Raw genomic sequence first — 27,651 nt, forward strand, 5'->3', positions numbered from 1 at the left:
GGTGTGTACAACCACTGTGTCGTAATGGTTTTGGCCTGTGGCAAAGAACTTTACCAACATGGACCTTCTGATACCATTGACAAATCTCACTGCATGTGAACAGCATATGACTGGACTATGTAAAGAGCAAAGTGGATATGCAGATTAGATGCCAATTCACTTTGACTTGCCATCAAATGGCGCCATTAAAGAAAGAGGAGCAAAATGCATCAGCATAAGAGGAATGAAAAATATGTGTTACAGTACAGTTGACAGTACTAGCACTAATATGGAATTGCTGTTGCATATCATTTTTAGTAGCAGAATAATGCCAGAGCAACAACTAGTTACTGGAATAATTCTTAGGTATCATATGTCAGTAAACTTAATGAAGGATTGGCTGAACATTTCTTGGAATAAGACACAACGTATGCTGTTCATTAAAAACATGCTTGTCCTAGATCTGTTCAAACAACATTTAACAACAGCAATGAAAAATAAAATCTCAGAAATGAATACTAGTCTTCAAATCATACCACAAATGATGTCACAACTGCAGGTATGTAATATACTAATGAAAAAGTTGTTTAAAGACCCTTTGAACTTTTTCTTTTCCTCTCTAAATTAGTCTTGGCAGGGGAGCATGCTCCAATCCTTATAGGGAAAGTAAAGACAGCCTGGTATCAGAGAAATTCAGATGATGTAGCTGAAGAGTTTCATACGTTCTGTACTTAAAAACGCATGGATAGAACTGAAGTTCAAACAAGTGAGTTGAAGCAGTGAAGACTCTAAAAATGAGAAAGAAGTAGTGTTGCAAAGAGAGTAAGTGGCAGAAATCATGAAGACGTACAAAGTTGAAAGACAACAGTCATAAAGTGTAAGAGAAAAAAATTACCTTCTTTCAGGTAAATATTAAGATGTTGATACCCTAATTATATAGTGAATGTGTATGTAATAATCTTTTTGTGTATAAGCATCTTCCTTTTTGTGCGGGATCACCTTGAACTCAAGGTCATCTTTCAGGTTAGGACTGTAGCAGTCATTTACTCTAGAAGAATCTGTAAAACACGTATATCATACTCACTACTCATCAAAGCAATCTTATATAATACAGGTCAGCACAAATGGCAGAACTACCACGTGCAAAAGTAAGAGAAACTGAAGACATCTATAGGTTCCAGCTTCCCACCAGCAGAAGGGAATTTATAATATTGAACTTCAGATAGTCTGACAAAGTTGATCAGGCCTAATACTACTGTGAAATGAAGAAGATCCTGGCCGTCTCCACCAGTATAACCAAAGGGGTAAGTCCTCCTGCCCTCAGCTGTTGATTTCAATAAGCAATTCCATTAACTGACAGTAGAGGCTGGGGATTTTTGGCACTGAAGGAAGTACAAGTCTAACTGAACAGAATCAGCTGTAACAACCATTGATGTTTGGCAGGAGACAGAAATAGAGATAATCAGGAGTGAATAAAATAGTTCTTTCCTGGCCCCAATCCACCGACTATCTTTTCTGCTTTCTTAAATTACCTCTCTAAATAAGCTGCTCAAGGAGGCTAACTAGTAGAATACAGTACTTCTCTCACTTATTCTGCATGAGGAACCATAAGTGACCAGGCTTGTCCTCAGCAATGGGGACAGAGACACAGAGAAATGAGTACAAGCACAACAGTTGGTAGGACGAGAATGGGAGCCAGACTGATGTGTCATCTCTTTATGATGAACAATACATTATTTTCCATATCTGGGTGAAATCGTTACCATGTAGCACCTAGAGATTTTGTAGCAGACTGTTATATATAATGTTATATTCCGTCCCTCAAAAGTGAATTATTATAGTGTCAAGAAATTAGTAATAACTGAAAACAGCAATCCTTCAGAGAGTGTCATCAATATGCTATTTAAATATCTAATTAGGAAATAATGACCTTGGATGTGAGTTACAGTAAGTTGCAGTGGAAAGAGACCTTAGGCAAAAAAGTAGACTGTTAAAACTTTCTGTTGTAAACAACTGTTTTTCCTTTTCCCTCTGTTACAGCATTGTGGTTTCTGCAAGCTTTGGAATACTAGCTACTTAGATTTTATGTTTAAAATTAAAATGCCTTTCATATAAATACACAGAACCACACCATCTATCATTCCCATATAAATTATTTTGTGAAGTGTGCCAAAGCAGAACAGATTGATATCTGGTACATGCATGGTTGAAATACATGCTTAGTATCTAGTATAGCTAGAATCTAAACTTATGTACATATGTACATGCAAATATTGATTAAAATATAAACAAAAAAGCCTAATGCAGAGGTTTCCTTTCAAAAAGACATACACTATCTTTCCAGACTTTCTACCTTCTCTGCTTCCTCAGGGTAACTGACATGACAGGCTCTGGCATGTCATACATGTTTGAGCTGAAGAGTTATGAAAAGCATTCATTTAAATATTATAAGCCAAGGTAGGGCCCAAGTAACTGTATCATTTCATATTTCTTGGGGAGTTCAGTCTAAGCATTTATCTTGAATTCAAGTAAATATAATAAATGGTAATATAATACACAATTGTAGAATATATTACGATAATTATTTTGCCTCTCCAAGTATAATATTGAATGCAAATCAAAACATGTATGGATCTTGTATTCTAAAATAAAAATCTTCTTTCAGCTGCAGTGTCACTTATATGAGTATCTTGAAAAGTTAAACATTAAAATATAGAAAATCTCTATGTTACTAATGAACAAACTAAATTAAGTAAATTGAAGACATGAAATTCATTATTGTAAGTATTCAAATATTTTCACAAAATATGAACAGATTTGTGATTCAGACTCACTATTCATTTAAGATGGGGACAGCAATATTTTAGAAGCTGGAAATGTTAAAAACATTGCAGCACAGTTGGACAGAAAAAAAAGTATATAACCAGCTGCCAAAAACCCAAGTCTATCACTGTCAAACAGAAGGTAATCCAATTTTTCCCATACCAAAAAGATTTACGTCTTCCATCTCTCTATATTTATCTAGAGATAACATTGTACTAGGGAATAGATTGGAGTTCAAGTCAGTAAACACACAAAGAAATAGGGATTATTTTGCTGAATTGATGAGATTGTAACTGAAATATCCCACTAATTTCAGTACAGAAGGGCAACGCCTTCACAACTGTGGGGTAGAAGAGTGAACAGTGGGACGGATTGAGATTTGGCTACACAACAGAGCCCAGAGGGTAGTGATCAAAGGTGCAGAGTCCAGCTGGAGACCTGTAACTAGTGGAGTCCCCCGGGGATCAGTGCTGGGTTGCCCTGTTGAACATCTTCATCAACAACCTGGATGAGGGGAGAGAGTGTATCCTCAGCAAGTTTGCTGATTATACCAAATTGGGAGGACTGGCTGATTCACCAAAAGGCTGTATGGCCACTCAGCAAGATCTGGACAGGCTGGAGAGCTGGGCAAAGAGGAACCTAATGAGGTTCAACCAGAGTAAGTATAGAGTCCTGCACCTGGGGAGGAATAACAGGCACCAGTACAGATTAGGAGCTGACCTGCTCGAAAGCAGCTCTGTGTAGAAGAACTTTGGAGTCCTCGTGGACAACAAGTTATCCATGGGACAGCAATGTGCCCTGGGGACTAAGAAGGCCAATGGTAGCCTGGGGTGCATTAAGAGGAGTGTGTCCAGCAGGTCAAGGGAGATTCTCCTCCCCCTCTACTTTGCCCTAGTAAGACCCCATCTGGAGTATTGTGTCCAGTTCTGAGCTGCCCAGTTCAAGAGGGACAGGGATTTACTTGAGCGAGTCCAACAGAGGCTACAAGGATCATTAAGGGACTGGAACACTTGTTTTATGAGGAAAGGCTGAGAAACCTGGGGCTGTTTAGTCTAGAGAAGAGAAGAATGAGAGGGGATCTTATTAATATATATAAGTATCTGAAGGGTGGGCATCAAGAAGGAGGGACCAATCTTTTTTCAGTCATGCTCTGTGATACAACATGGGGCAGTGGATGTAAACCACAACACAGGAAGTTCCACCTCAACATGACAAAAAACTTCTCTACTGTGAGGGTGACGGAGCACTGGAACAGGCTGCCCAGAGGCTGTGGAGTCTCCTTCTGTGGAGACTTTCAAGACCTGTCTGGACATGTTTCTGAGTGACCTGCCTTAGATTCTGTGGTGGTTCTGCTCTGGCAGTGGGGCTGGATTCAATTCCCAGAGTTCCCTTCCAACCCCTAACATTCTGTGAAGCTCTCAGACTTAAGCCACATCATCCTTTCCTGAGCAAAGATATTTTGATATGATTTCAAGGCAGTGCCTCCAGAAAACTCATCCCAGTTATAACCAAGTCAGAGATTATGTGAATGCACAAGGTTTTTTCAAAGATGGGTGTAGATGATGTTTGCTGAATGCCACAAAAAGGTAAAAATCTAGCTCAGACAACTCAGTTGTCCAACAATCTGGACAGGCAATACAGGCCACTGCAGCAAGAGCTCAGCAATTTAACAGTCACAATTTGGGCCTCTATTTATGACCTAATCAAACAGTAATTTGCTATCATAAGTTTTAAAAATCCTAGTGCCTCCTAGTTCATCTCTGTAGTACATTGCAAATGATCCATTTAAAGTCACTCTTTGGAAAGGACAGATCACGGCAAACATGCAGTTAATCAGCACAGTGCTCCTTTATAATCCACATCCACCTTGTTTATGACCATGTTTCCCTTTCTTACAGAAAGCTCACAGTGTCAAATAATAGCATGGCTCTGCAGTCACTCTGTGGTATGCAGGTCTCATACAAAAGTGGAAAGTAGCATTGCAAAAGGAGGGGAAGAAAAGACCTAACTTCTGGAAAAGAGACTCTGAAATGGTACAGCAGGAACAGAATATTGCGGGATCAGCGTTGCAAGCCAAGTTTTTCACTACTTGATTCATAAAACAAAACAAGTACTGTACATAGAACTAAATTTTTTTACAATTCATGTGCCACATTCAGATCGATCAGCAGCTTAGAAACATTCTGAATGAGCCCCCACAACAGAACTTCAGAGCATGGCCTAAACAAATCCTACAAATTTAGCAAGAAACATCAAGGACTTCTAAAGAAAGTCCTAAGCACTACTATATATGTTCACTCCCAACATAAAATTTGCTAGTAAGGACCATCCTGTGAGAAGAAAGTTTGCATTTCTTCAACACTGAGAATACAAAGTTTGAAGTGTTATGCCTTAATTAGTATTTAAGACTGAAAAGTAGATCTGGACATCTTTCTGAGACAAAGTAGCGTGCTGATCTTCTGTAAGGTGCTCTTGCACTACAGGCATAATCTATTGGCTTGGTTGAATGGGCAATTTTAATTTACTTTTCATTTTAACAATGCTTTTAAAAGCTTTTCTTCCAAAAGAAAAGATACACAGACATGCAGATTAAGAAGTGGACAGTGCTTCCACTGTCCTCTTGGACTAACTATGGTTCTGTACGTCCTCAGAACTGCACTCAAACCCACATGCTCTGTTTGCTGTGCTGAATCTTAAACATGTCTCTGTCCTCCAAGTAGCTCAACAGGGGAATCTGTAGAAGAAGAAAAGAATGAGACTATATGGGATTCATGCCATGTCTTAGGATGAGGGAGAACAACATGGAAACTTGGAGAGAAACATGGCTTTTTTGGGTATATTCATACTGCAAATTTAACAAGAGTTGCACCAGATCTTAGCTCTCAATATATTCTAACGCATGCATGCATATTGCTTTATTCCCTTTGGTCTCTAATCCCCTGTATAATGTATGTTTATTCTTCTCTAACCAGGCACATCAGCAATACAATTATTTGCCTGATCCAGAAGGAAAGGGAGAGGCAAAAATTCCAGAACAAGTACACAAAGCACTTCACCCATGTGCAAACCCATCCAACAGTAAGTTCTAGTGTGGCCTCATATTCAGCTCATACTACACTCCTCTCATGCTTCCCAAGATACCCAGACAAAGCACAAATTAAGTTGAATTTGAAATATATGTGAGTGGTAGCAATTTGGATGTAAGAGAGCTCAGGCCATGCCAACAACAGACAGATCAGTAAGTAACAGCGCAAGCTACAAAGTAGAGAGAGGTCAGAATACAGAATTACCTAATTAAGAGGTGGAAGATCAAGGGCTGATCTCATTAAAGAGAGCTGTCACAGTGGCTACATAGGTTGCAAGACTCAAACTAATGGAGATGAGCTCACAAGGAGAAAAGATTTTTCCCTAGACCAAAATGAAGTGTAATGCAAAATGAATTTGAGAACATTTCTCGTACTTGCTTCAAACTAACTCGCTTCATGCCTTTTCTCCAAACACTATTTAACATTCTATTCTACTATTACTACCTTGCTTGTTCCACTAGGATGACCTGCACAAAACATGCTTAGGACATAAAAAGAGATTCAAACCAAATGCCATTAATTAAAAACAGAAAGTTAATTTAGAGGACAATAAAAAAATCACTGTTTCTAGGTTCAGATCCACTAATATCACTACAAAATGTACTAGATACTAAGACAAGTATCCAAGCTGTGCTGGAATGACTGATTTTTATTAATTACCTATTCTACTAATAAAATAAAAATTACTAATTTGTTTTTAAAACATTGGAAGATGTTTTCTAAGTGATAACAGAGAAAGCAAATAATACAGGAAGAAAGGGTCATTTGTTCCTTAGGAGGAAATTACAGAAGTCAGTCTACAGCCTGTATGGGATACTGGGATGGTAAGGATTCTTTACGTATTTGGCACATGGAAACATTTAGATTCACTAATCTCTTTGTGTGCTAGAGAAGTCTGCTAAGTCTCTTGTGCCCTCATTCTGCTACTCACCATACACTCTGCAAACATACTTGGAAACTCTGAAACATGTTGCTCCTGGGATGGAAGGTTTGTCTATTGACAATGAACTGCCATGGTAAATTAAACAGATAAAGCTAGTTTTGATTTCTAAACAAGAAAACAGCATATCTCAAAGCAACCAAAATTAACAGTAGAAAACCCTGTCATTTCCAAAAAAATGCCAAACACTGAAAAAGATCCAGGTCCCTTTAAGGGCACAACACCACCATTTTAGGGACAAATGTACCACTATCTTGAGAAGTCTGAGCTGGCCCACAATTGACAGAGGCGGCACTCATCTTGACAGGTATTCCATACCTGATGGGTATAATTTTGGTTCTAGAAGTAGTAGTTGTACTATTACAGACTGCATACTGTAGTGAAGAGACAGTATGTTTGTCCCTTGATAGAACAGACTTGATTCATGCAGAGGAGCAGCGAAGGAGCCACAGTCTGGGAAAAATAGCCACACAAGGATGTGTGCATATGTAGGCATGTATTTGTGCATGGGCAAGTCAGGAGAAAGCTCACAGTTATACAAGACTCTTCAGGACAGTGTCTGGACAAGGACAGAACCCTTCTCCTCAGTACTTGACAGAAGAAGGAATCAATAACAAGAAGCCTCAAGTCAAAATTACTGAAGATAATTTGACACCATTGAGTTAAGAAACAAACTTTGTTTACAATGTTGCATTTCAATTGCACCCACATTCTCAAACACAGTCGTATGAGGATGAGAGTTATCTTAACAATCAGCATGTCTGAATACTCCCAAAAATAAACTGGTCCTACTGAATTCTCAGAAGAACAGTTCCACCTGTCAGGTGTCCAGGTACATAAAGGTATGTGTACTACTGAAGAAAGAAAGGGTCAAATACTCCAGCACTTTGGGGCTGAGGGATACACATGCTCCAACAAGCTCTTCTTCCCCAAAAGAATTTCAGAACAGGCCAATAGCTCATTAAGACCCCATGTGTATATGATAACATACAAACACTCATCACTGGCCTATGAAGACCATCAGGCCCTAACTGAACTGACCAGTTTCAGCTGCTGTCTCCACCAGCCCTTTCTGTCCCAGAAGACCCAGTTAAGCTCAGGCCTGTGTCCCCAAATCCTGGCTTGAGCTTAAATACCATGCCAACCTCCAGCCTGTGCCCATCTCCAGGATGGACCTTAGACTTAAGTTATGTGTAGCCTTCTTCAGAGTCCTGCGTCCAGCTCATTTTCTTTTGATTCTGACTAGAGTCTCTGAATAGACCCAGGCCCTGGTTGATCATTTGCCACATCTGGGACTGCTGATGGATCCTGCCACCCACAGTGCTCAGGCCCCGTGGCATGGGGTGTCCCACGGGTGCACGCACTGCCACTGCTGGTGCAACCTCAGGTCCCTTGTCCTCCTTCACAGAGCAGCCCTATCCATGCTGCTCCCAGACACTATCACTCAACAGCCCAGACAAATGTATTTCCAAAGAGGAAATAAGTATTTTTAACTAAGTATTTCTTACTATTTTAAGACCTTGTACCAAAACCAGTGTTTTCTCCAGTCTTTACATAGGGAAAACAGCTAAGATCAACTGTGCTGTTGGTACTAAAAATTGCCATAGCTGGACTACTAAGGTAAGCTGACAAAATAAAGAGTCAAGTTACAGTAACATATACTGTCTTGTTCTTCACTGATTATATTTTATTTCCAGAGACTGCTGAGCACTGCTGTCTTCCTACAGCTTTGTTTTAATGTTTTAATTTTCAAGCCCAGAGTAGTAACTAAAAAAGTCACCTGCAATACACAGGTAGAGAGGGTGGGAAGGGGTAAGAGGAAGGCAGGCCAGGAAAACACAACAACCTGCATTTCAAGTGAGACGGGATTCCTTGAGTATCTGATATGACATAGAATGGCACATTAGTTAATTTAGATGTCTTCTACAAACCAACATGTTTCTTTGAGGTTTTCAGAATACTTAGGTCCTATCAAGTCCTACTTGGCTTAATTCTCCACAAAATATTTTTTGTGGCTTCTAGTATTTTTTAGATTCTCCTATGGTATAAAATACCTAACGTATTGACTCAAGAACAGCAGGTCAATACTATGCGAAGTAATTAGTGTTTGTAAACTATCAGGTTGTAAGTTAAGAGGTTTTCCAAAGGTAATATATTAGACGTAAGCTGTCTGCAGTTTGACCAACCTGGGAAATATTTTTTTTTAAAACCTAGTATGAAAATAGGTATGTTCAAAATATGACCAAAAAAAAAAAAACAACTCAAAGGGTTTTTACTCTCATCAGTCACCTAATGTGAGTGTATATACCCTACAGTACCCTGCTTCTATTAACTTCTATAATTAGGCTAGCAATTACAAGGCATTGGAAATTGCAATACCTTTTACCATCCTAAATGCACTACTACAAATCAAAAGACATGTGAACAAGACCATGGCTCAATCAATTTACCTACTTGACAACACAACTAGAAAGATATCACTGCATTAAATTGTCATAAATATTAACAGAAAAGAATCAAAGAATCCTAGAGTGGTTTGGGTTGGAAGGGACCTTAAAGATTATCTAGTTCAAATCCCACTGCACGGGCAAGGACACCTTCCACTAGGCTACGTTGCTCAGGGCCCCATCCAACCTGGTCTTCAACACTTCCAGGAATAAGGCTTCCACAACTTCCCCAGGCAACCTGTTCCAATGTCTCACCAGCCTCACACTAAAGAATTTCCTCCTAATGTCTAACTTAAATCTCCCCTCTTCCAGTTTTGATCCACTACCTCTTTTCCTCTTACTACAACCCTTGTAAAAAGCCGCTCCCAGCACTGGAAGGCTGCTATAAGGTCTACCTGGAGCCTTCTCTTCTCCAGGCTGAAGAGCCCCAACTCTCTCAGCCTGTCCTCATAGGAGAAGTGCTCCAGCCCTCAGATCATCTTCATGGACCTTCTCTGGACTTTCTCCATGAGCTCCATGTCGTTCTTATGTTAGGGGATCCAGAATTTGACACAGTACTCCAGGCGGAGCCTCACTAAAGCCAAGGGGGAGAATCACCTCCCTGGCCCTGCTGGCCATGTTTCTTTTTATGCAGTCCAGGACACAGTTGGCTTTCTGGGTTGCAAGTGCACATTGCCAGCTCACGTTGAGCTTCTTGTCCATCACCACTCCCAAGTCTTTCTCCCCAGACTGTTTTCGATCCAAGCCTGTATTTGTGCTTGGGATTGCCCCAACTACTTGCACATGGCTTTGTTGAACTTCATTCAGTTTGCACAAGCCCACTTCCTGAGCCTGTCAAGATCCCTCTGGATGGCCTCCCTTCCCTCCACCAAGTCAACGTCACCACACACTTTGGTCCAAGTACTGACCCTTGAGGAACACCATTCGCCACAGGTCTCCACCTGGACATCAAGCCATTGATCACCACTCTTGGAGTTCGACACTCAACCTTACCTAACAAGTGGTCCACCCATCAAATCCTTTCTGTTCCAGTTTTGATACCAGGATGTTGTGTGGGACAGTATCAAAAGCTTTGCACAGGTTCAGGTAGATGACGTCATTTGCTTTTCCTTTGTCCACCGATGCAGTGATCTCATTGTAGAAAGCCACCAAATTAGTCAGGCAAGATTTGCCCTTGGTGAAGCCATGCTGGCTGTCACCAATCACCTCTTTGTTTTCCGTGTGCCTTAGCAGAGCCTTCAGGAGGATGGATCTGCTCTTTGATCTTGCCATGCACAGAGGTGAGACTGACTGGTCTATAGTTTCCTGCGTCTTCATTTTTTCCCTTCTTGAAAATGAGAGTTATGTTTCCCTTTTTCCAGTCAGTGGAGATTTCTCCAGACTGCCAAGACTTTTCAACTATGACGGACAGAGGCTTTTCAGCTTCATCAGTTAGTTCATTCAGGAGCCATGGATGAATCCTGTCAGGTCCCGTGGACTTGTGCACCTTCAGGTCCTTCAGATGGTCATGAACCTGCTCTTCTCCTACAGTGGGGAGATCTTCCTTTTCACAGTCCATGCCTTTGCTTTCTCTAACTTGAATGGTGTGAACAAAGCCTTTACTGGTGAAGACTAAGGCAAGGTAGTAATTGAGTACCTCAGCCTTCTCTATGTCCTGCATGGCCAGGTCTCCACTTCCCTTCTGAAGTGGGCCCACAGTTTCCCTCATCTTCCTCTTGTTGCTGATATACCTGTAGAAACTTTTCTTGTTATTCTTAACATCCCAGGCCAGGTCCAACTCTGCCTGTGCTTCAGCCCTCCTTACCCAATCCCTTGCTTCTCCGACAACTTGTCTGTACTCCCCTTAGGATGCCTGGCCCTGCTTCCACTCTCTGTATACCTTGTTTTTATACTTAACTTTGTCAACAAGCTCTTTGCTCACCCATACAGGCCTCATGGCTCTCCTGCCTGCCTTTTTTTTTTGTCATTGGGACACAAAGCTCCTGGGCATGGAGGAAGTAATCCTTGAATATGGACCAGCTTTCCTGGGCTCCCATTCCTTCCAGAGCTTTGTTCCATGGTATCCTACCAAGCAGATCCTTCAAGAGACCAAAATCTGTTCTCATCAGCTCCCAAGAGACCAGGCTTTTCAAAGTGAGTCCTGTGGTCTATGTAGCCAAAGCCCTCACTCTGGCACCACTCCTGTTATCATTTGTTAACTTTTCCAACTCAGTTGGCCCCTTGCAGCACTTTCCCTTTGACCGAGAGGATTGATGAGAACACTACCTGTGCTCCTGAGCCTTTCACCACCTCTCCCAGTGCTCTATGTTCTTTCCTGATAGTCTTCAGGTTATCTCCTATCATTGCTGCCCACGTGAAACAGTAGGAGAATAATAGTTGGTGGGCTGTACAAGTTTGTGTATCCTTTTTGTTACCTCTCTGATACAAGCCCCCAGTAAGCTGCAGACTTCTCTAGCAAGTGGGTCTGGTCTGCAAATGGGTCCCTCAGTACCTCTAAGAACGGTGTTACTCATCACTGCTTCCTCTGAGCACACGTTACACAATGTGCCGAGCAAGCTGCCCTAGTCAGATCTGGCAGCTTATCTTGCATGGATTGCTCTTCCCTTTCAGTCTGCAGAACTGTGAAATGGTTCTGCAGGGGCATCTTAGGCTTGGAGGGAAGTCTCTTCCTTTGGGCATTTGTTTTTACAATATTCCATTCCTCTTTCTCACTCTCCACATCATTCACTTCCCTCCTTTCCGTTTTTGTAAATGGGGGTGCTTTTGTATCTCGCATTTATATCGTGTGAAAGTCAGATACAACCAAACGTAAAAGAATACTTTACTTATTTTTAATCATGAAAAAGACTTTGATTACATGGGCACAAACAAGATGTCAACAGGAAATACCATACGGGGAAAAAATGTAGATCATTTAAAGTAACTCTACCATAAGACCTCATATCCAGACTTCAAAATACAAAAAATGTAAGGAACTGCAGTTTAAAGAGGTATTATAGTGTCAGCAATGTGACAAAATGTCACTTATATGCTTACTGTAAGTCAGAGGAAGAAACAGTAACCACACTAAGCCTTGAACGTATTCCGACCTAAGCAGCACACTAGGTTTTACAGTAAAATATGAAGGCAAGATTAGACAAGAAAGAAAAAGGATAGCAGCAGAAGTCTTCTATGAAATGTTTTAAAAAGTGCTAGACTAAGCTAAAAAAAAAAAAAAAAAAAAAGAGAGAGCTAAGGTCTACCACTTCTTTTTTTTTTCCCCTCTAGGCAGTAAGTTCACACCTAACAGGGACATCGAGAGTAATGCATTTTATATTTTACCAGCTGGGGATTTAAAACCTAAGTTGGAGAACATGGGAAAATCAGAAGTGTTTTTTTGTTGTTTGTTTTGTTTCTTCTTTTTTATTATTTTAAGAGACGGGCCAAATGGGACATGACCAAGTGGAGTTAAGAAAAGGAAAGCATAAAGGGAAGGAAGATTAAAATAGAATTGCTCAGAGTAGAAATATGGAACAGAAAATTCTTGTAGTTTTATGGAGAACTAGGCATCCAGAGTTGCTTTAAAAGCAGAGGGTAGCTTATTCAAACAAAGAAAAAGCTGAAATACAAGCAGGATAACTCTTTACAAACTAATTAGAGGGGCAAAAAGTAAATAAATGTATCCAATTTAGCCATTGATACATCTGAGCTTACAATCAGGTGTTTACAGATCTTAGCTACGTTTATAGATCTTACTAATACAGAGTTACTAATGATATTCCAGAACTGCTTTCTTAGAACTCAAAAAACCACAGGAAAAAAACCCTGAGAACTCCAATTTTCTTAGGACTTTTTCATTTGAGAAGGTGTTAGATGAACTTACAAAGAAGACTGTGCAGTTGAATGCACAGCAGCAGAATTCTTGTATCCAAACAAGCAGAGACTCCTTTTCCAGAAAAAAATGCCATTTAAAAAAAACTTCTACTATTTAAGAAACTTTTACTATCAACCTGCTTCCTTCTGCATAACCTAGGAGTAAAACACCAGGCCTGCAGAAAGAGATAAATTGAATTCCCAGGCAGTACTGAATATTTTATAAGCTTGGAAGATTCTTACCCTGTATTAATGGAAATTATTTCTATCAGTGGATTCCTCCTAATCTTCGGTAAATCCAGTCGTGCTCCCCCCAAACGTTTTCCATTATCCTTTTTCTGACCCAGCAGTCTCACAGAATGACCTTCAAATCAAGCACAAAAATGCAGTCAACACAAAGTACGTGTTTGATTTCATTTGCTCTTCTTCAGAAGTAGTGTTTATACATCAAAGTTTGAAAATGAGAATGAGATGTAAGAATTCATTTCCACCAGCTGGAGCATTTAAGAAGAGACACTGACAGGTAAAATAAATAATATTAAAATGAACAAATAATTTCATTCAATTATCTTTTCACACTTGCATTTTCTGGTTTATTAAATTAAGATTATCTAAGCACCTTCATTTTCTGCTTCTCAAACAAATATCAACATAGCAATATTTAAATAAGTTGCATGGCAGGATTAAAGTATTTTTTGCCAAAATTTCATTCAAGCCTAAACTAGTATGTAATAAACAAAAAGGTATTTTTTAGCTCACGGTATGAAGAACCACACATTTCAGTCAAAGTCACCTGACTCTCTGTCTGAGGGAAAGTGCTGTAAAGTGTATGTTAGTAACATGTTCACGGCTAAGCTGACTATCAAGATTTAGGCATATTTCTCCTACACTAAGGAAACTGAAAGTTAGAAAATGGTCTCACAACTCCCTTCCTGAGTTTCCCTTCCTTTTGCTTCAGAGAGCAAATACTATCACCAGCTGCCTACAAAGGCACATCAATCACTGCACATCAAGTCCTACGTTTAAAGAGCACAAATGACAGAGTTCCCCAATACTCAGAAGCAAGATTTAACAATGAAGAATAAAAACAATTAAGTGTATATTACAGCGAGAGGTAGCATAAAATGGGCCCGAGTTATAAACATAAGACTTGAACCATTTATTCCACAAAACCTAGAATAGGCAGATAAGAGACAGCAAGGGAAAGCTAATGCTAGATGCCTGAAAAAAAGGTGGAAAGTAACCACTACTTGGAGTGGAAGAAAGAGAGAGAGGGTTTATCTGTTGAAGCTGGAAAACTCATGACAGTACATGGAACTAAAGGTACAATCTGGCAAAAATTTTGGAAAAAGAAGCTTACACCTCAGAACCAACACCCTACACCCTAAAAAGGAAAAAGCGGGGGGGGGGGTTGTGTATCGGAGCAGTAGACTAAAGTAAAGTAGAAAATACCAAGTACTACCTGAGCTATACCTAGAAAAGCAAAGTAGGTAGCCAATCCAAATCAATTAAGAAACATGTTCAAACAAATCTCCTAGCTTACACTACCAAGACATATTTGCAAAATTAATTCATCCACTCCACTAATCCATCCAAGGTCAAAATCCTTCTCCACTATCTGTTTTGAGGAGTCATTAATTAATTTTTTTATAACACCACATTCATACTCTGAATTTATTTCTGTGCTACGGCAATTGAACAACTACTTCTGGCATACCATCTTTCCCAGATTTTTTTAAGATACATAAAAATTCTCAATGATGTGACCTAATGAAGAAGTGAGAAGAACTGGCCTGATATCATCACGATTAATAATAAAATGAGACAGCATAACATCAACAGGAATTTAAAAGGCACTATTTTTGCAGTTGCATTTGACAAAAATGTTATCCTGCTGTGGATTTAGTAATATGGTACCTATGCCATTAACATTTGCTAAATTACTCACTTCTGCCTTTTCATGACAATAACAGCAGTATCTTTGTCTCACAATACTATCAGTTATTTTCCAGTCTAATGTTTCATTAAGGAGTTGCATTTATTTACTTGTATAAAAGAATTGACTGCATTATGATAGGCATGAAAATTAATCTAGAAGCAAAGAACATTCCTTTGCATATTTCCTAATACAAAGGTATTTCTTAATACCATGGTTTCTTTGGAATAAACCAGTTTATCAATTTTTAAAATATTCAATTGCATTACCGTATTAACATGTATTAGGAATTATGGCTGAAAAATATAGTGGAAGGATTCACAGTAGTCTTAAAACCATCAGGCTTAACAACATAACAAGCAGCTACCCAGAAGTTAAAATCCATATGAATTGAGGTCAAGCCACCATTCTGAAGTTTAACAAACAAAATAAAACCAACAAACTACAAAAAAAAATCCCAAACCTGTGTCCTGCTTCCCGCCTGCCCAACAAGTAATATCACAGAGCACAGAATCAATGACACACTGTCTCCTCTGAATGCATACCCTCACCAGAAACAATGAATTACTGCTGTCTAATAAGAACTTGGCTCATGCTCTCCCTTTCTCATACTGGGAGCATTAATCAAAGAGGCAAACTTTTTCATGTTACTTCTGGGGAAAAAAAGTACCCTTTAGACCATAAAACTTGCCACAAATCTGTCTGAAACCTGTCAAAGGACTAAAAACCAATAAGGAGGGAGGGAAATGGAAATAATGACAGACCTGAGCAGGGGGCAAAACTTTATAATCCATGTTTTCTTAGAAAAATGAAAACAACAAAACGCTATGGGTAGTCTAAGAAACCTTGTTAAATAAAAGTACTACATCTACATTGCTAGAGAACTTTGCTTTCCGGGTGCCAGACAGGTTACCTTATTACACATTAGACAACAGAACTTAGGCCACTTGCATGTAGAATATAACTCACAGAGAGCATAGGGCCTAGCCTCTCATACCTTCAGAATTTCTTCATTCAGGAAAGACACCCGAGCCCTGTGATCACCTCCCACATGATTCACTGAGCGCTAACACTCCTCCCAACCCCTCTCCCAAGCTCAGGAAATCTAGGGCCTGACAATCAAATATGGCGGTTTATTTTCACAAGAAGCACAGCCACAGTTTTTCCCATATGCCTACTGAGTGATACTGAAGTTCAAGTTAATATGAGGCCTGCAAAACCTGTGTGGTAGTCAAGAATGGTAACATCTCTGTATTTTTCACTACAGACAGCAGAGGGTAAAAACAACCCAAACAGTACTGGAAAATGAGTTTAACGTTCCAGAAAGCAAGCAGCACATGCATACTCAACTACTGTAATTTGTGCTGTACTTTTTCTCTTTTTAAAGCAGAAATCCCTCCGTTTACAGTATTCGTGACCTTAAATCCTTTTTCCCCTACTCCATACGAGGACTATTTTGTTCCATTTTAAGTAATCACTAAAGCATCTGTTTACAGCATTGTTGCTATTAATAAAACATAACTTGATAAACACTGAATCATACTTTTTCACATGCTGTAAATCTTTTTTCCCCACATTTATTTCAAGAAAACTGAAAAACAAATATTTTGCCTTCTTCAATAAGGAAAAAGTTAAGCAACATTTTTTTTAAAACTGTCTGCCCAGTATTGTCAAGCCCAAACCAACATCAAGCCCAAACAGAAAAAGTTGTATTTTTAAATCTCATTTATTACCTCCTTTCAAAGCTTAAAAAGGGGCAAAACATTGGAATCAAGCTTTACTTCTAGAGCATTTAATCTTTATTTCTAGAGCATTTAATCTGATAAACTTACCTTCTCTCTTGACTTCACAGGCTTAACTAAGCAGAACAATTGTCCTAAACTTAAAAGAAGTATTTTTAAATTTTTTTTCTTATTTTGTTTCTTTACTCTTTTTAAGTTTGGCACAACGTTTTTGAAAACCAAACTAATGACACTTGCTCTTCCATAACAATAAGTGATACCAAACAAGAACCACTCCTTTTTTGATGGCCCACTGGAAGATTAAGACCTTGAAACACAGTTTAATGACAAACACATCTAGTATGGTTATATTTGAGAGCTTAAACATTCTAGTCCTGTAAACCTTTTCCGCCATATAGGTAACTTTCCTATTTCCACATGGATAAATTCCTATTTAAAAACCTGAAAAGATCAGTGGCTTAGTTCATGCTTCAGAGCAGTTTTTAACTGATTAATAAATAATTAATGCAGCTTGCAACGCAGCAGTAGTACTAACCAAGTCCAGTGAGGATGCTTATAGAGCAGAATCACTAACAGCAAATGTAAATGAAATCAAGCTAGAAACAATTTAAAATTAATCAGAGCTCTCTACTTTTCAGAACTGTTTAGAATTAACCTCACCTTTACATAAAAGTCAGTAGATGCAATTCACATGACTTGGTATTGTTCAAAGAGGGGGTGAGGTTAGAATGAATTAATCAGGATATTAAATCCTACTGTTAAGTCTAAAAAAGGGCTTTTAAATGTGTCAGTTTTATAAACCAGTGTGCAGAATGAAAATACTTTCAAGGTGTTTATTTTCACTTGCTAAAAAGCATACAAAAAAGCAACATTAATGGCATGTACATATACTTCTAACTGCATGTGTATGTCCTTCAGGACTGTGACACAGTCTGATCTTGAAATACAACAATATGAAGGGAACAGGTAATTTGATTTTTGCCATAAGATTATAAGAACATTAAATGTGCTGTGAATCTCAGGCTGTTGTCAGAACCCTGTGACCTTGATGCACAGAAGCATGTGAATGATATTAGAGCAAACAGATTCAAATTGGATTGCTCTTTTGCCAGTACGATACAAGGATGGGTGAGGGGGAAGTGCCCTGGCTTACTCATCTTTAGTTAAGTTTAACAACTGTCTATCAGTGTTGCAAATACCTCTTAGATATTAATAGACCTACTGTATTTAATAATTGTCTTCACTGCAGTCCATAGGCTGGCAGCCCTCAGCAGCTACCGAGAAATAACAGGTACTTGAAAGATGGAAGAGGGCATCCATTGAGGGTTCCTCCCCATCCCTGCACACCCTGCTGGAGCTACACAGTGTGCCACTGAAACACAACTCCCAGCCAGACACAGAGCAGTATTTCTTAGCAGTTAGCTTCAAACTTCAGTGCAGGTATCTCAAGTAGTTAAAAACCATGAGCTTAAAGAAAATCCTCAAAGATGTAAGAAACCCGAGCCTTGGCAGCAACAATTTCTATTGTTTTCAGCTTGTTCTGTGACCCGTTCTTTCCCTTTTCAGATTACATCATTATATGCAGAGGTTATTCACAGTCTCCTGAAAGACTTTTTTCCTCACAAGAGGGCTGCCAATGTCCTCTTCTATACTTCCCAGCCTCCTCTCACCAGCTTGCCTGATCTTCTCCAGCATCTTCAGGGAATAGGACTAAGTAATATTTCATGTACCCTTGCACACATTTCCTTCCAACATTATTCGTTTCTTAATGAATATAGAGCTTCCTTTCCCTAAGGTTAGCAATGGAAAACATGGCACCTGGGAGCAGTGCAGCTAAGGAAGGCATATGATGGGAAAACAAAGTTCTAAATTTCTGCAAAGAAAAAGAAAAGGAAGAAATATAAAGAAGAGCCAAAAGCAGTGAAAAAACCTGAAGAAGCATCAAGTAAATATAAAAGAAAAATCAGAAGAATTAAGTGAAAGTAACAAAAACAGTCAAGAACTTATCAAAGAGAAAACAGACCCTAAGAAGATCAAATAAAATATATGTGTAAGGGCAGAAGAGGCATCTAATATTTGATTTATTTCCAGAGTTATGTTCTCCTAACTTTGTAACTACTGGGTAAAAACAATCTTCTAAACAAGTTATTTTGGATGTTCTGGCAGGACTAACAGAAAAAATAACATCTGAAATACATGGATGCAACACAAATTGCCTAACACACAGTACAGCTAACCTGAACTGTTACTCGTATTTGAGCCCAAGGCTCTTGGAAGTTGGAGGTGCTTTGAACCCAGACTTGGTGAGCTCACAGTGGACAGGTAGGTTTAGAGCCTGAGCCCTTGTCTGCCTCTGACAAGAGCAGCCCACATGCAGCAAGGGCCAGGCCCCAAGCTCCTCTCCCATCTTTTCTCCCTGCCCAGCAGCACAAATAAACTCTCCCACAGCAGACATGACTGATTGCAAAGGAATCCTTGAGCTCCTCAGAGCAATCACATGCTGCCAGACACACACAGACAGTGCAGAAACAAGGACGTTAATAGGCTTAGGATTTTGCTGTGTGAATGCTCCCACCTAAACCAACCCCAGCTGGCCAGCAGCACATTAGTGAAGGCATCCCTGAGTGTCATCTGTGGGATTTCCTGGCTCAAGTAAATACAGGGAACAAACAAAAGCCAAACCTAACTGGAAGAAGATACATGCTCTGCTCCTAGCCAATCAGTGAATATAAATTAAAGTAAATTATTCCTCCTCTAGGTCAGCAAAGGTGGGGATGTTGTATAATAGTCAAATTCATTCAACTGGTGCAGGCAGCAACTGGGTCCATTACAAGACAGAATTCATTTACAAGAAGAATTCAGACTAATGCTGTCAGAATTACTGATCTTGCCCTGTGCATCACAGCACCACAGGAAAAAAAAACATACTCTGGGCAAGGCAAACAGTCCCATCAAGTTACTGACAGCAGGTGGTATGTTCAACTCGATTTCTGAAATTCAAAACTCTTTCATAAAAGATTGCCTTCCACCTTATACCAACCAAAAATCTTCAGAGAAACGTGCAGGTTTTACTAAGCATACAGTATGTATGTTACTAGCTTGAAACACCTACATCTACGAAACACTGCACTTGTAATTAGCTTCCAAAAACAACTCTGGTTTGGAAGACTCCAGAATATGAGCATTACACAGCTGAACACAGGGGCTTTTTGAACTTTATTTTATGTAATTTCAAAAACAAGATTCACAAACTTGCAAAAAAAAGCTCTGCAAGTGGCCCAGCTTGCTAAAATTCATACATCATTTCCTTTCAATTAAACATACAATACCTTTTTAGTCTTGGTATTTCTCCAATTCATCTTTCAATTATAACAAATTTGTAAGCCCTAAAATAGTGGAGTGCAATAAGTAAAGCAGAAAAGGAGGTAACTATTAACAAGGAACTACTTGTTCAGATAAAAATTTCACGGACTTAAGAATTCAAGTATTCAAGACCATTTTTTACATAACTACAGTATTTTCCTCTCTCACAACAAAAACACTTGAAATGCCCTGTTAAGGCACTATAGTTTTCCAGGATTCAATAGCTTCACTCTACTCATTTTGAGATCATGTGATGTTACCGTGTTTCTGAAAAAGTGACTAAACGTTAAATCTGCTGTGAACTCAAAATACTGGTTACAGTTTGACAGATCAGAAGGACTATACTAAGAACTGACTACAGGAGAAGTTCCTCTGACCTCTGTCCTCACCTCCCTGTGAAGAAATGCATTTGACCAGGATCAAGGATGCTGCCCAAAACCTCAGGAGATTTTGGACAAAAACTCTACTCTCAAGGAAAATAAATTTTGAATCAGATTAAACAGGCTGTGTTCTGAGGAAGGGAGATGCTGAAAGGCGGATTGTCAGATCCAGCTGCAGAAGCACAAGTAACTTGCTTAATGTTTTGGGGTGCACAGATTGGACAGAACAAATTTAGCTTTAGAGTGAAACACTGAGCTGAACCTCTTGCTGGAAAGAAAAACAAGTTCTTACTTTCATCTCTACTCCTTTACCATCTGTTTGTACTCTTCCTATGGATAACTAAATTGCACCAGTTTGACATAAGTAGTCTCTTAATTTCCCAGCCAGGAGGGTTCTCTAACAGAGCTAAACTCAGCTCAGTCTAACCAATGTGAATAGGACAGAAAAACAGGGATGCTGTAAGGCGGTCATTCATTTAAGGTGTGGAAAAGTGCACATATGGGTCTGGAAAACAACGTATCTTCCATGCATATCACAGGCTCATTTAACAATGAGCAATGTCAATTGCTTGGTTTTTGCTTTTTCTTCTCCAGCACTGTATCTCACTTTCAGTTTCTGTGAACTACTTAAAAATAAAGTCACAAAGTCATAACGATGACAGTCATAACCAGGACAGTCAGCCCAAACAGTTTTCTAAACCAAATCAATGAAATAACTACATTGAGAAAAATAATTACAAAACCCAGCTAAAATCCTGGATTGTCTCAAACACACAATAGTCACTATATGCCCAGAAACACATGAATGGGTACAGCAAAAATGGCAATAAACTTTAGGGTAAGAACAGAAACCAGCTGATGGCAATGGAAGTCTCTTGCCCCATCAGGTAAGATTTTTAAATCAAGCCACATGATTATTTATGCTTTACAAAGGCAATTAAAATCTGACTTTGCAGAAGCAGTTTCTCCATAATTACAGTATATACTTCATTGTACTCTACTGTTTGCTTTAAATTACAGTCTAGAAAGCTAAATTCTCAGAACTGATAATGGCACAGAAAACTGGTACCACTGTTTTGAACTCGTTGCTTCAGTATGTCACACTTTTCCTAAGCTCTCAGAAACGGACAATCAAAATGCAACCCACTACTGTTGCTGAAGGGTGCAGCTGAATGACCACCTCTTCATTTGAAAACTGCAAGGTGGAATACCTTCAAGTCAGTCCTTTATAAGTCAATGCTTGTTGTCAAAGTAGTTCTCCAATTAACAGAAAAAAAAATGCTACTGGTTTTGGTAATGACACTATTTCCACACATAAATCCACATTCTTAGATGACAATAAAAATCTATAATTATTTTTGTTTAAACAGGAATAGCTCCAAAACTTCCAGTCCAGGCGGTGACATCTACCATGTTACGCTGTTAACCTCACTGATTAATACATATAAAACGGGTGATGCTGAATCTTTTAACCACAATCATTTCACCAAGTAACTGACAAACCATAGCTCTGTATATTGCTTACTGTAAACCTGATTTCAACACCCTGCTTCTTTTAGCCTGTCAAATGCAGATAGGCCCTTGCATAATTTTTGCCAGTAGTTCTTTTACTTTTCAATACTCTCAGTTTAAAAGTCAATTCTACTTCCTAGAAATACTGTTACAGAGGTAGTAGCATCCACGGGGTGTCTGTGGTGAGGTGCTGCCAGTGGGGGGCTGTAGGGGCAGTGTCTGTGAGGACAGGCAGGGGCTGCCCCGTGCAGGACACAGAATTGGCATCACTACCAACAGCCCCACCACAGGGCACAGCTGACCCTGTCAGCCACCGGCGAGGGCCTTGGGGAAAAGGCTGCGTAAGAAAGGGCAAAGCACGGCTAGGCAGCGAGGAAAATAAAGCATGAGAAACAGCCCTGGTAGCACCAAGGTAAGAGAAGAGGAAGGGGAGGAGGTGCTCCAGGCATGCCAGCAGAGATTCCCCAGCAACCCCTGGAAAGAAGTAAAGCAGTTCACCCCTTGCAGCATGTGGAGGACCACACTGAAGCCGGCTGATATGCCCTGGGGAAGCTGCAGCCCACAGAGAGCCCACGCAGCAGCACACCCTCTGGTAGTAATGGCACATATGCCATGAGGGACCCATGCTGGAGCAGACTGTGTCTGAAGGACTGCAACCCCATGGAGAAGATCCAGGCTGGGAGCAGCTCTTCGAGTACTACAGCCCATGGGGAGGGCCCCAGCTGGAGCAGGGGAACAGCGTGGGGAGACAGGAATGGCAGGGAGGAGGTGTTATGGGCTGACCCCAGCCTCTATTTCCCATCCTCCTGCACCACTCAGGGGAAGGAGGTAGAGGAGTCAGGGATAAAGGAGTGAAGCTGAGCTTGGGAAGAAGGGGGCTGGGAGGAAGCCAGTTTTAGTTTTCTCTTTGTTTCTTCTCATCATCCTACTCTATTTTTAATCAGCAATAAATTAAATTAATTTTCCCCAAGTCAAGTCTGTTTTGTCCATGATGGTAATTGGTAAGTGATCTCCCTGTCCTTACTGTGACCCACAAGTTTTTCCATCTTACTTTGTCCCACGTACTGTTGAGGGGTAGCAAGAGAGCAGCTGGGTAGGGATAGGGCAGCCAGCCAAGGTCAACCCACCACAATGAAATAAATAAAACAACCCATCCAAAACTATATCCCACAACCCTCCCCCGACCTTTTTATGTCCTTTCAAAGGACACAGAAACAGAAACAGGGACTCAATGAGGCCACTACCCTCCCTCTGACTCTCCTAAAGCTGCACTTTGGCACAGTCAGTTTCCTGACTGGGAGCCAAATGATACTTTTCCTCAAAAAAGAACTCCTGACTCCTCCAATTTTTCTTTTTCATTTGGCTTGTCATCAGCTTCTTAAGCCAAGGCTACTCCCCCCCACAATCACAGAAATTGAAAAGACAGCATTTTAGCTACAGTCATCAGCAGATTATAGTGAAATCAAAGAGCACATATAAATACTATTTAGTTGCTGGCATTCATATACATACATATATACATACACAGTCACTCTAAGGTAGGCAATTCAGTATAAATTTTACACATTTCCTGTATATAATATAGGTATCATCTACTCATTTTTGCACAGCCTGACACTGCAGCTATCAGCAATGCCTAATTACTAACCACATGAGGACAATTTAACAGTAAATACTGGTTACTGTTTATACTGGGAATGGATGGGCAACTTCACCAGACAGGTCAACGTGACTGAAATCAAGAAAGGTTATGTGAAGTATAAAAGGCTCAACCCTGAAGTAATTTCCTTTGGTTGTTTTTTACAATCAAGTCTAATGACCCATTGTAAAACTATGTTTTGTGAAAGCGTTAGACACAATATGGACTAAACTCAATTCAACCTGTGTCCCTCATCTCCCTAAGGCCTAAGCTAAAAGCAGACCATACACAAATACTCTGGTTCCATGCCTCCCACCCACAGAAATGCCGCCCACAGAAAGCCACAAATGCCTGAACATCTAAGTTCAAAACCAAGAAAAGCAGAATTTCTACACTGAGGAGTCAAAATTTCTCTTTTAAATTACAGAATAATTGTATTATCTTGACTCTGTAAACTGTTTATATCCAAGTTTGTACACACACAGAGTGTATTTTTTTTAAAAAACAGCTTTTAAAGTGGTTCATAAAACACTGACTTTAGCAACCACCATAAAGACATTCTGTGGTTCCTGAAGACAAATCATCGTATTGGGACATGCTATAGAGACTGAGTAGCCCAAACAGTTTTTAAATTCTGTACAGATATTTTACTTAATAACGAAACACACTTCAATTATAACCCTGTTTTCTCCCAGCTCACAGACACTGCTACTCCTTAGCAATATTTACCTAACATACTATGTCACCATAGCATGTTATCAGGAAACTAAGTGCATGAGTAGAAATGGGTGCCCCAATTATGTAACATTTGCTGTAAGCCAGCCTTATAATTTGGGTAATGTGCAGACGAAGCAAGGTTTACTAAAATGATTAAATCAGAGTCTTACATGATGAAACAGTTCTGTCTATCAGGAAGACTGACACACCTCTGGCTACACGATTGTGGCTGTCAAATCAAGAAACCTAAGTCTGAGATTGAATTAATTTGTCTAGCTCCTAGTAGGCACCACAGACGTTTCAGACTGTAAATTACAATTTCATAATAAAAAGTACCTGAAGATGCCTCTAGTTAAAATATATCGAGGGATACAATATACATATTAATCAGACATAGCCTGCACACAAACACTGCAGTTATTAGAAATCAATCCTGGAACTGACAGCTTACCTGATTATTAGGAAATTTCCATATGACTCATGATAAAAGTCAGGGTGATATAGAAATGAGACATCACAAGGTTTCTTTAAAATTCTGTTTGTCTTGTGGCTGTTAGCGAGCTAATAAACACAAGCATCGTTCTTTTCCATTTTCTGATGGAAAACAAACTGATTTCAGCCAAATCTAACATGTGAGCCATTCTCTTGGAAAACTAGAAAAAAGACTATGAGGAGAAAAAAAAGCAGGGAAGGAGGCAAATTCTTTTTACAAAGTTTCCCTTTTTTTTTTTTTTAAACTGTGCACTACAAAATTCAAACATACAAGAAAAATCTAAGGTACCCTTTAAGAAAGTGGAACCAAGGGAAAGCAAGTCTTAGACTCACAACTGGTATCTAGGATAACCTTGGAATCTGGAAACAAAACCAGGACAACTCAGGCCGACCAATATACAAAGACAGGTGCCCTACAGAGTACACACACAATACAGTTTAAACTTACTCAATTTAAACATTAAATTGATTCTTTTTTTTTAAACTGTCAATATAATATTTTGTAAACTTTCAATATGTATACAGCCACACTATATGAGCATACCACCCATGCAACTTTTTGCATTTTATTTTTAAAAAATAGGAGAATTGTATCATACAACTATGGCAGATAACTAACCTAAAAGTTAGTGATATAAGCTGGCTCTGAATTCAGAATTTGTGTTTAATCTCCTGCCCCACAACCATCTCTGCCTCCTGAACCCATTTGTGGCTTCAGAAGTTGTTGCTAAGAATGTAGACTTACGAAGAAAGAAGATTATATTTAATTTGGTTTTACATACATGAATTTAAGCTTTTACCATGTATCTATTTTACAGTATAAAATATTCTTAACCAACAGTCCTGTTACCTACAGTATTTTACTTGACTTGAATAATACAAGTTCACAGCTAGACTCTCTCACAAAACACAGTGAAAAAGAACTTCACGTTCTGCCTCATTAGTTGATTCCCAAATGCAAAGATTAATAATGCATGTTTCATGTCCACATCTCTGAAAATTATTTTTCAGAATCATATCAATATGTAAAATGTAATCTTAAAAACAATTAAATGAAAAAAATTATTTTAACAGTTGCTACTAGACAGTCTGCTTTCCAATCATATAATACTCAGGCATAATATCTTAGTAACTAGGTTATCAAAAAAGCTGTAATATCTGGAGTCAGTATAAACATTACAAAGCCCATTTTTCTAACAGGAGGGCAGGCTGACCCAGGTTATCATCTTACTCCAATAAGAATACATAAAATTCAGGAAAATCAGATAGTGATCTGAAATACTGTGCTGTTGTAAAAATCATGAAGCATCCTTGTTTCCAACACAGTGTCATAAACACTACAATGTTTCTGGGAAAACAGTTTGGCTTATTAATAACAAATATGAATATGCTGAATATGTTTATGCTTTGTTTGTACAGTATGGTACCCCCCAAAAATAGATGCCATAAGGAAAGAACAAACTGGGAAAAGTTCTGGTTGGAAGTACATAGAAGTTTCATTTTTGAAAGCATTCAAAGCAACATGAAATCTTAAGACCCTCAAACTACAAATTCTAGAAGTCTTACAGCACACTACACAATTCCTTGATAGAAGCTTTTATTTTCTTTTACAATTCTACAGGTTCTACACTTTCACGCTGTACTTCAGAAACATCATACCCAATTAAAGTTACATGCAATATCTTGTGGACCAGACACTTGTTTATATATTGAAAGTACAGACTATTAAAGTAAACCTTGTAATTTAAATCTTCATGGAACAGTAATTTTTATGGCCTGATAAGTAATGGAGACAAACTTAGGTAACCCAGAAAGATCCAGACAAATGTATTTATTTAATAGCAAATGTTTACTAGTCAGGCTGCAGGAACAATACTGTTTTTTCCCTCCTTTGCTGCAAAGTACTGTGTGTACACACACATGAACACAGCCTGAGAGAACAAGGAATACAGTTACAAAACAACATTAAACCAGTGGATAATTTATCTGTCCTGCTGAGGAAAGCTCAGAGAAGTGAGCCAAGACATCTGAAAAGAAGAAAACATGGGAGGACTAAAAGTAAGAAAATAGAGGTGCAGCACTTAATTAAGATAGCACAGATACTTTAAACAATGCTCTACACCCACCAATATTGATACAACTGAAATGATTTCTTCAAGTCTCCACAGGACGTTTACCTATGAGTCCAACAGGCCACAGGGCTCCTGCCAGAAAAGATCTCTGAAATTACCACTTGCAGCAAGTGTACACAGCAAAGCATAGCACTGCCTAAACATTGAGCTAGAGGAGAAAGCAAGCATTAGGTTGACAAAGGATGTAACAGCAGCATGTCCACTAGCTCATCCTTCAGACTAGCTGCAGTTATTTCAAGGGTGATGCTTACCTTTAATAGTTTCCTCCACAACTTCTACTACACGATCTATCTGCTGAACCTAAAAAAAGTCAGAAGATCAGTATCTAATTAGTCAACAATTGTTCATATTTTATACAAATTATTATTTCAAAAGTGTGTTCTCCTGGATTAAGGGGGAATAAAGTGTTTGAGGCTATGTTTTTAGACAGGTTTTGGGGGGTTTTTGCATCTTGGTTCATGTGTCAAAAGTAACTCTAAAACTCACCACTCAATTTAAACCAAATTTTATCCTCAAAGATAGCAAGTTCCTGTGTTAAGTTTGGGAAAAATCACCGAATGGCTAGAAAAGAGGGACCTTAGAAAAAAGTTCAGGCCTGAACTGCTCTTCAT

At 39.2% G+C, this 27,651-nt stretch overlaps 1 protein-coding gene across 2 annotated transcripts in view; it reads right to left on the reverse strand.

Moving 5' to 3' along the window:
• Positions 1–27,651, reverse strand: part of CDKAL1 (CDK5 regulatory subunit associated protein 1 like 1) — a 418,797-nt gene that overhangs the window by 256,353 nt on the left and 134,793 nt on the right. For both annotated transcript variants that reach the window (XM_051610858.1, XM_051610859.1), the window contains exons 7-8: positions 27,292–27,340; positions 13,371–13,491 (exon numbers count right to left, since the gene is read on the reverse strand). In XM_051610858.1, the coding sequence (XP_051466818.1) occupies positions 13,371–13,491; positions 27,292–27,340 (170 nt within the window). The remainder of the gene's footprint in view (positions 1–13,370; positions 13,492–27,291; positions 27,341–27,651) is intronic.

This window comes from Apus apus, chromosome 2 (genome assembly GCF_020740795.1).
Source record: "Apus apus isolate bApuApu2 chromosome 2, bApuApu2.pri.cur, whole genome shotgun sequence".
Classification (NCBI taxonomy): domain Eukaryota; kingdom Metazoa; phylum Chordata; class Aves; order Apodiformes; family Apodidae; genus Apus; species Apus apus.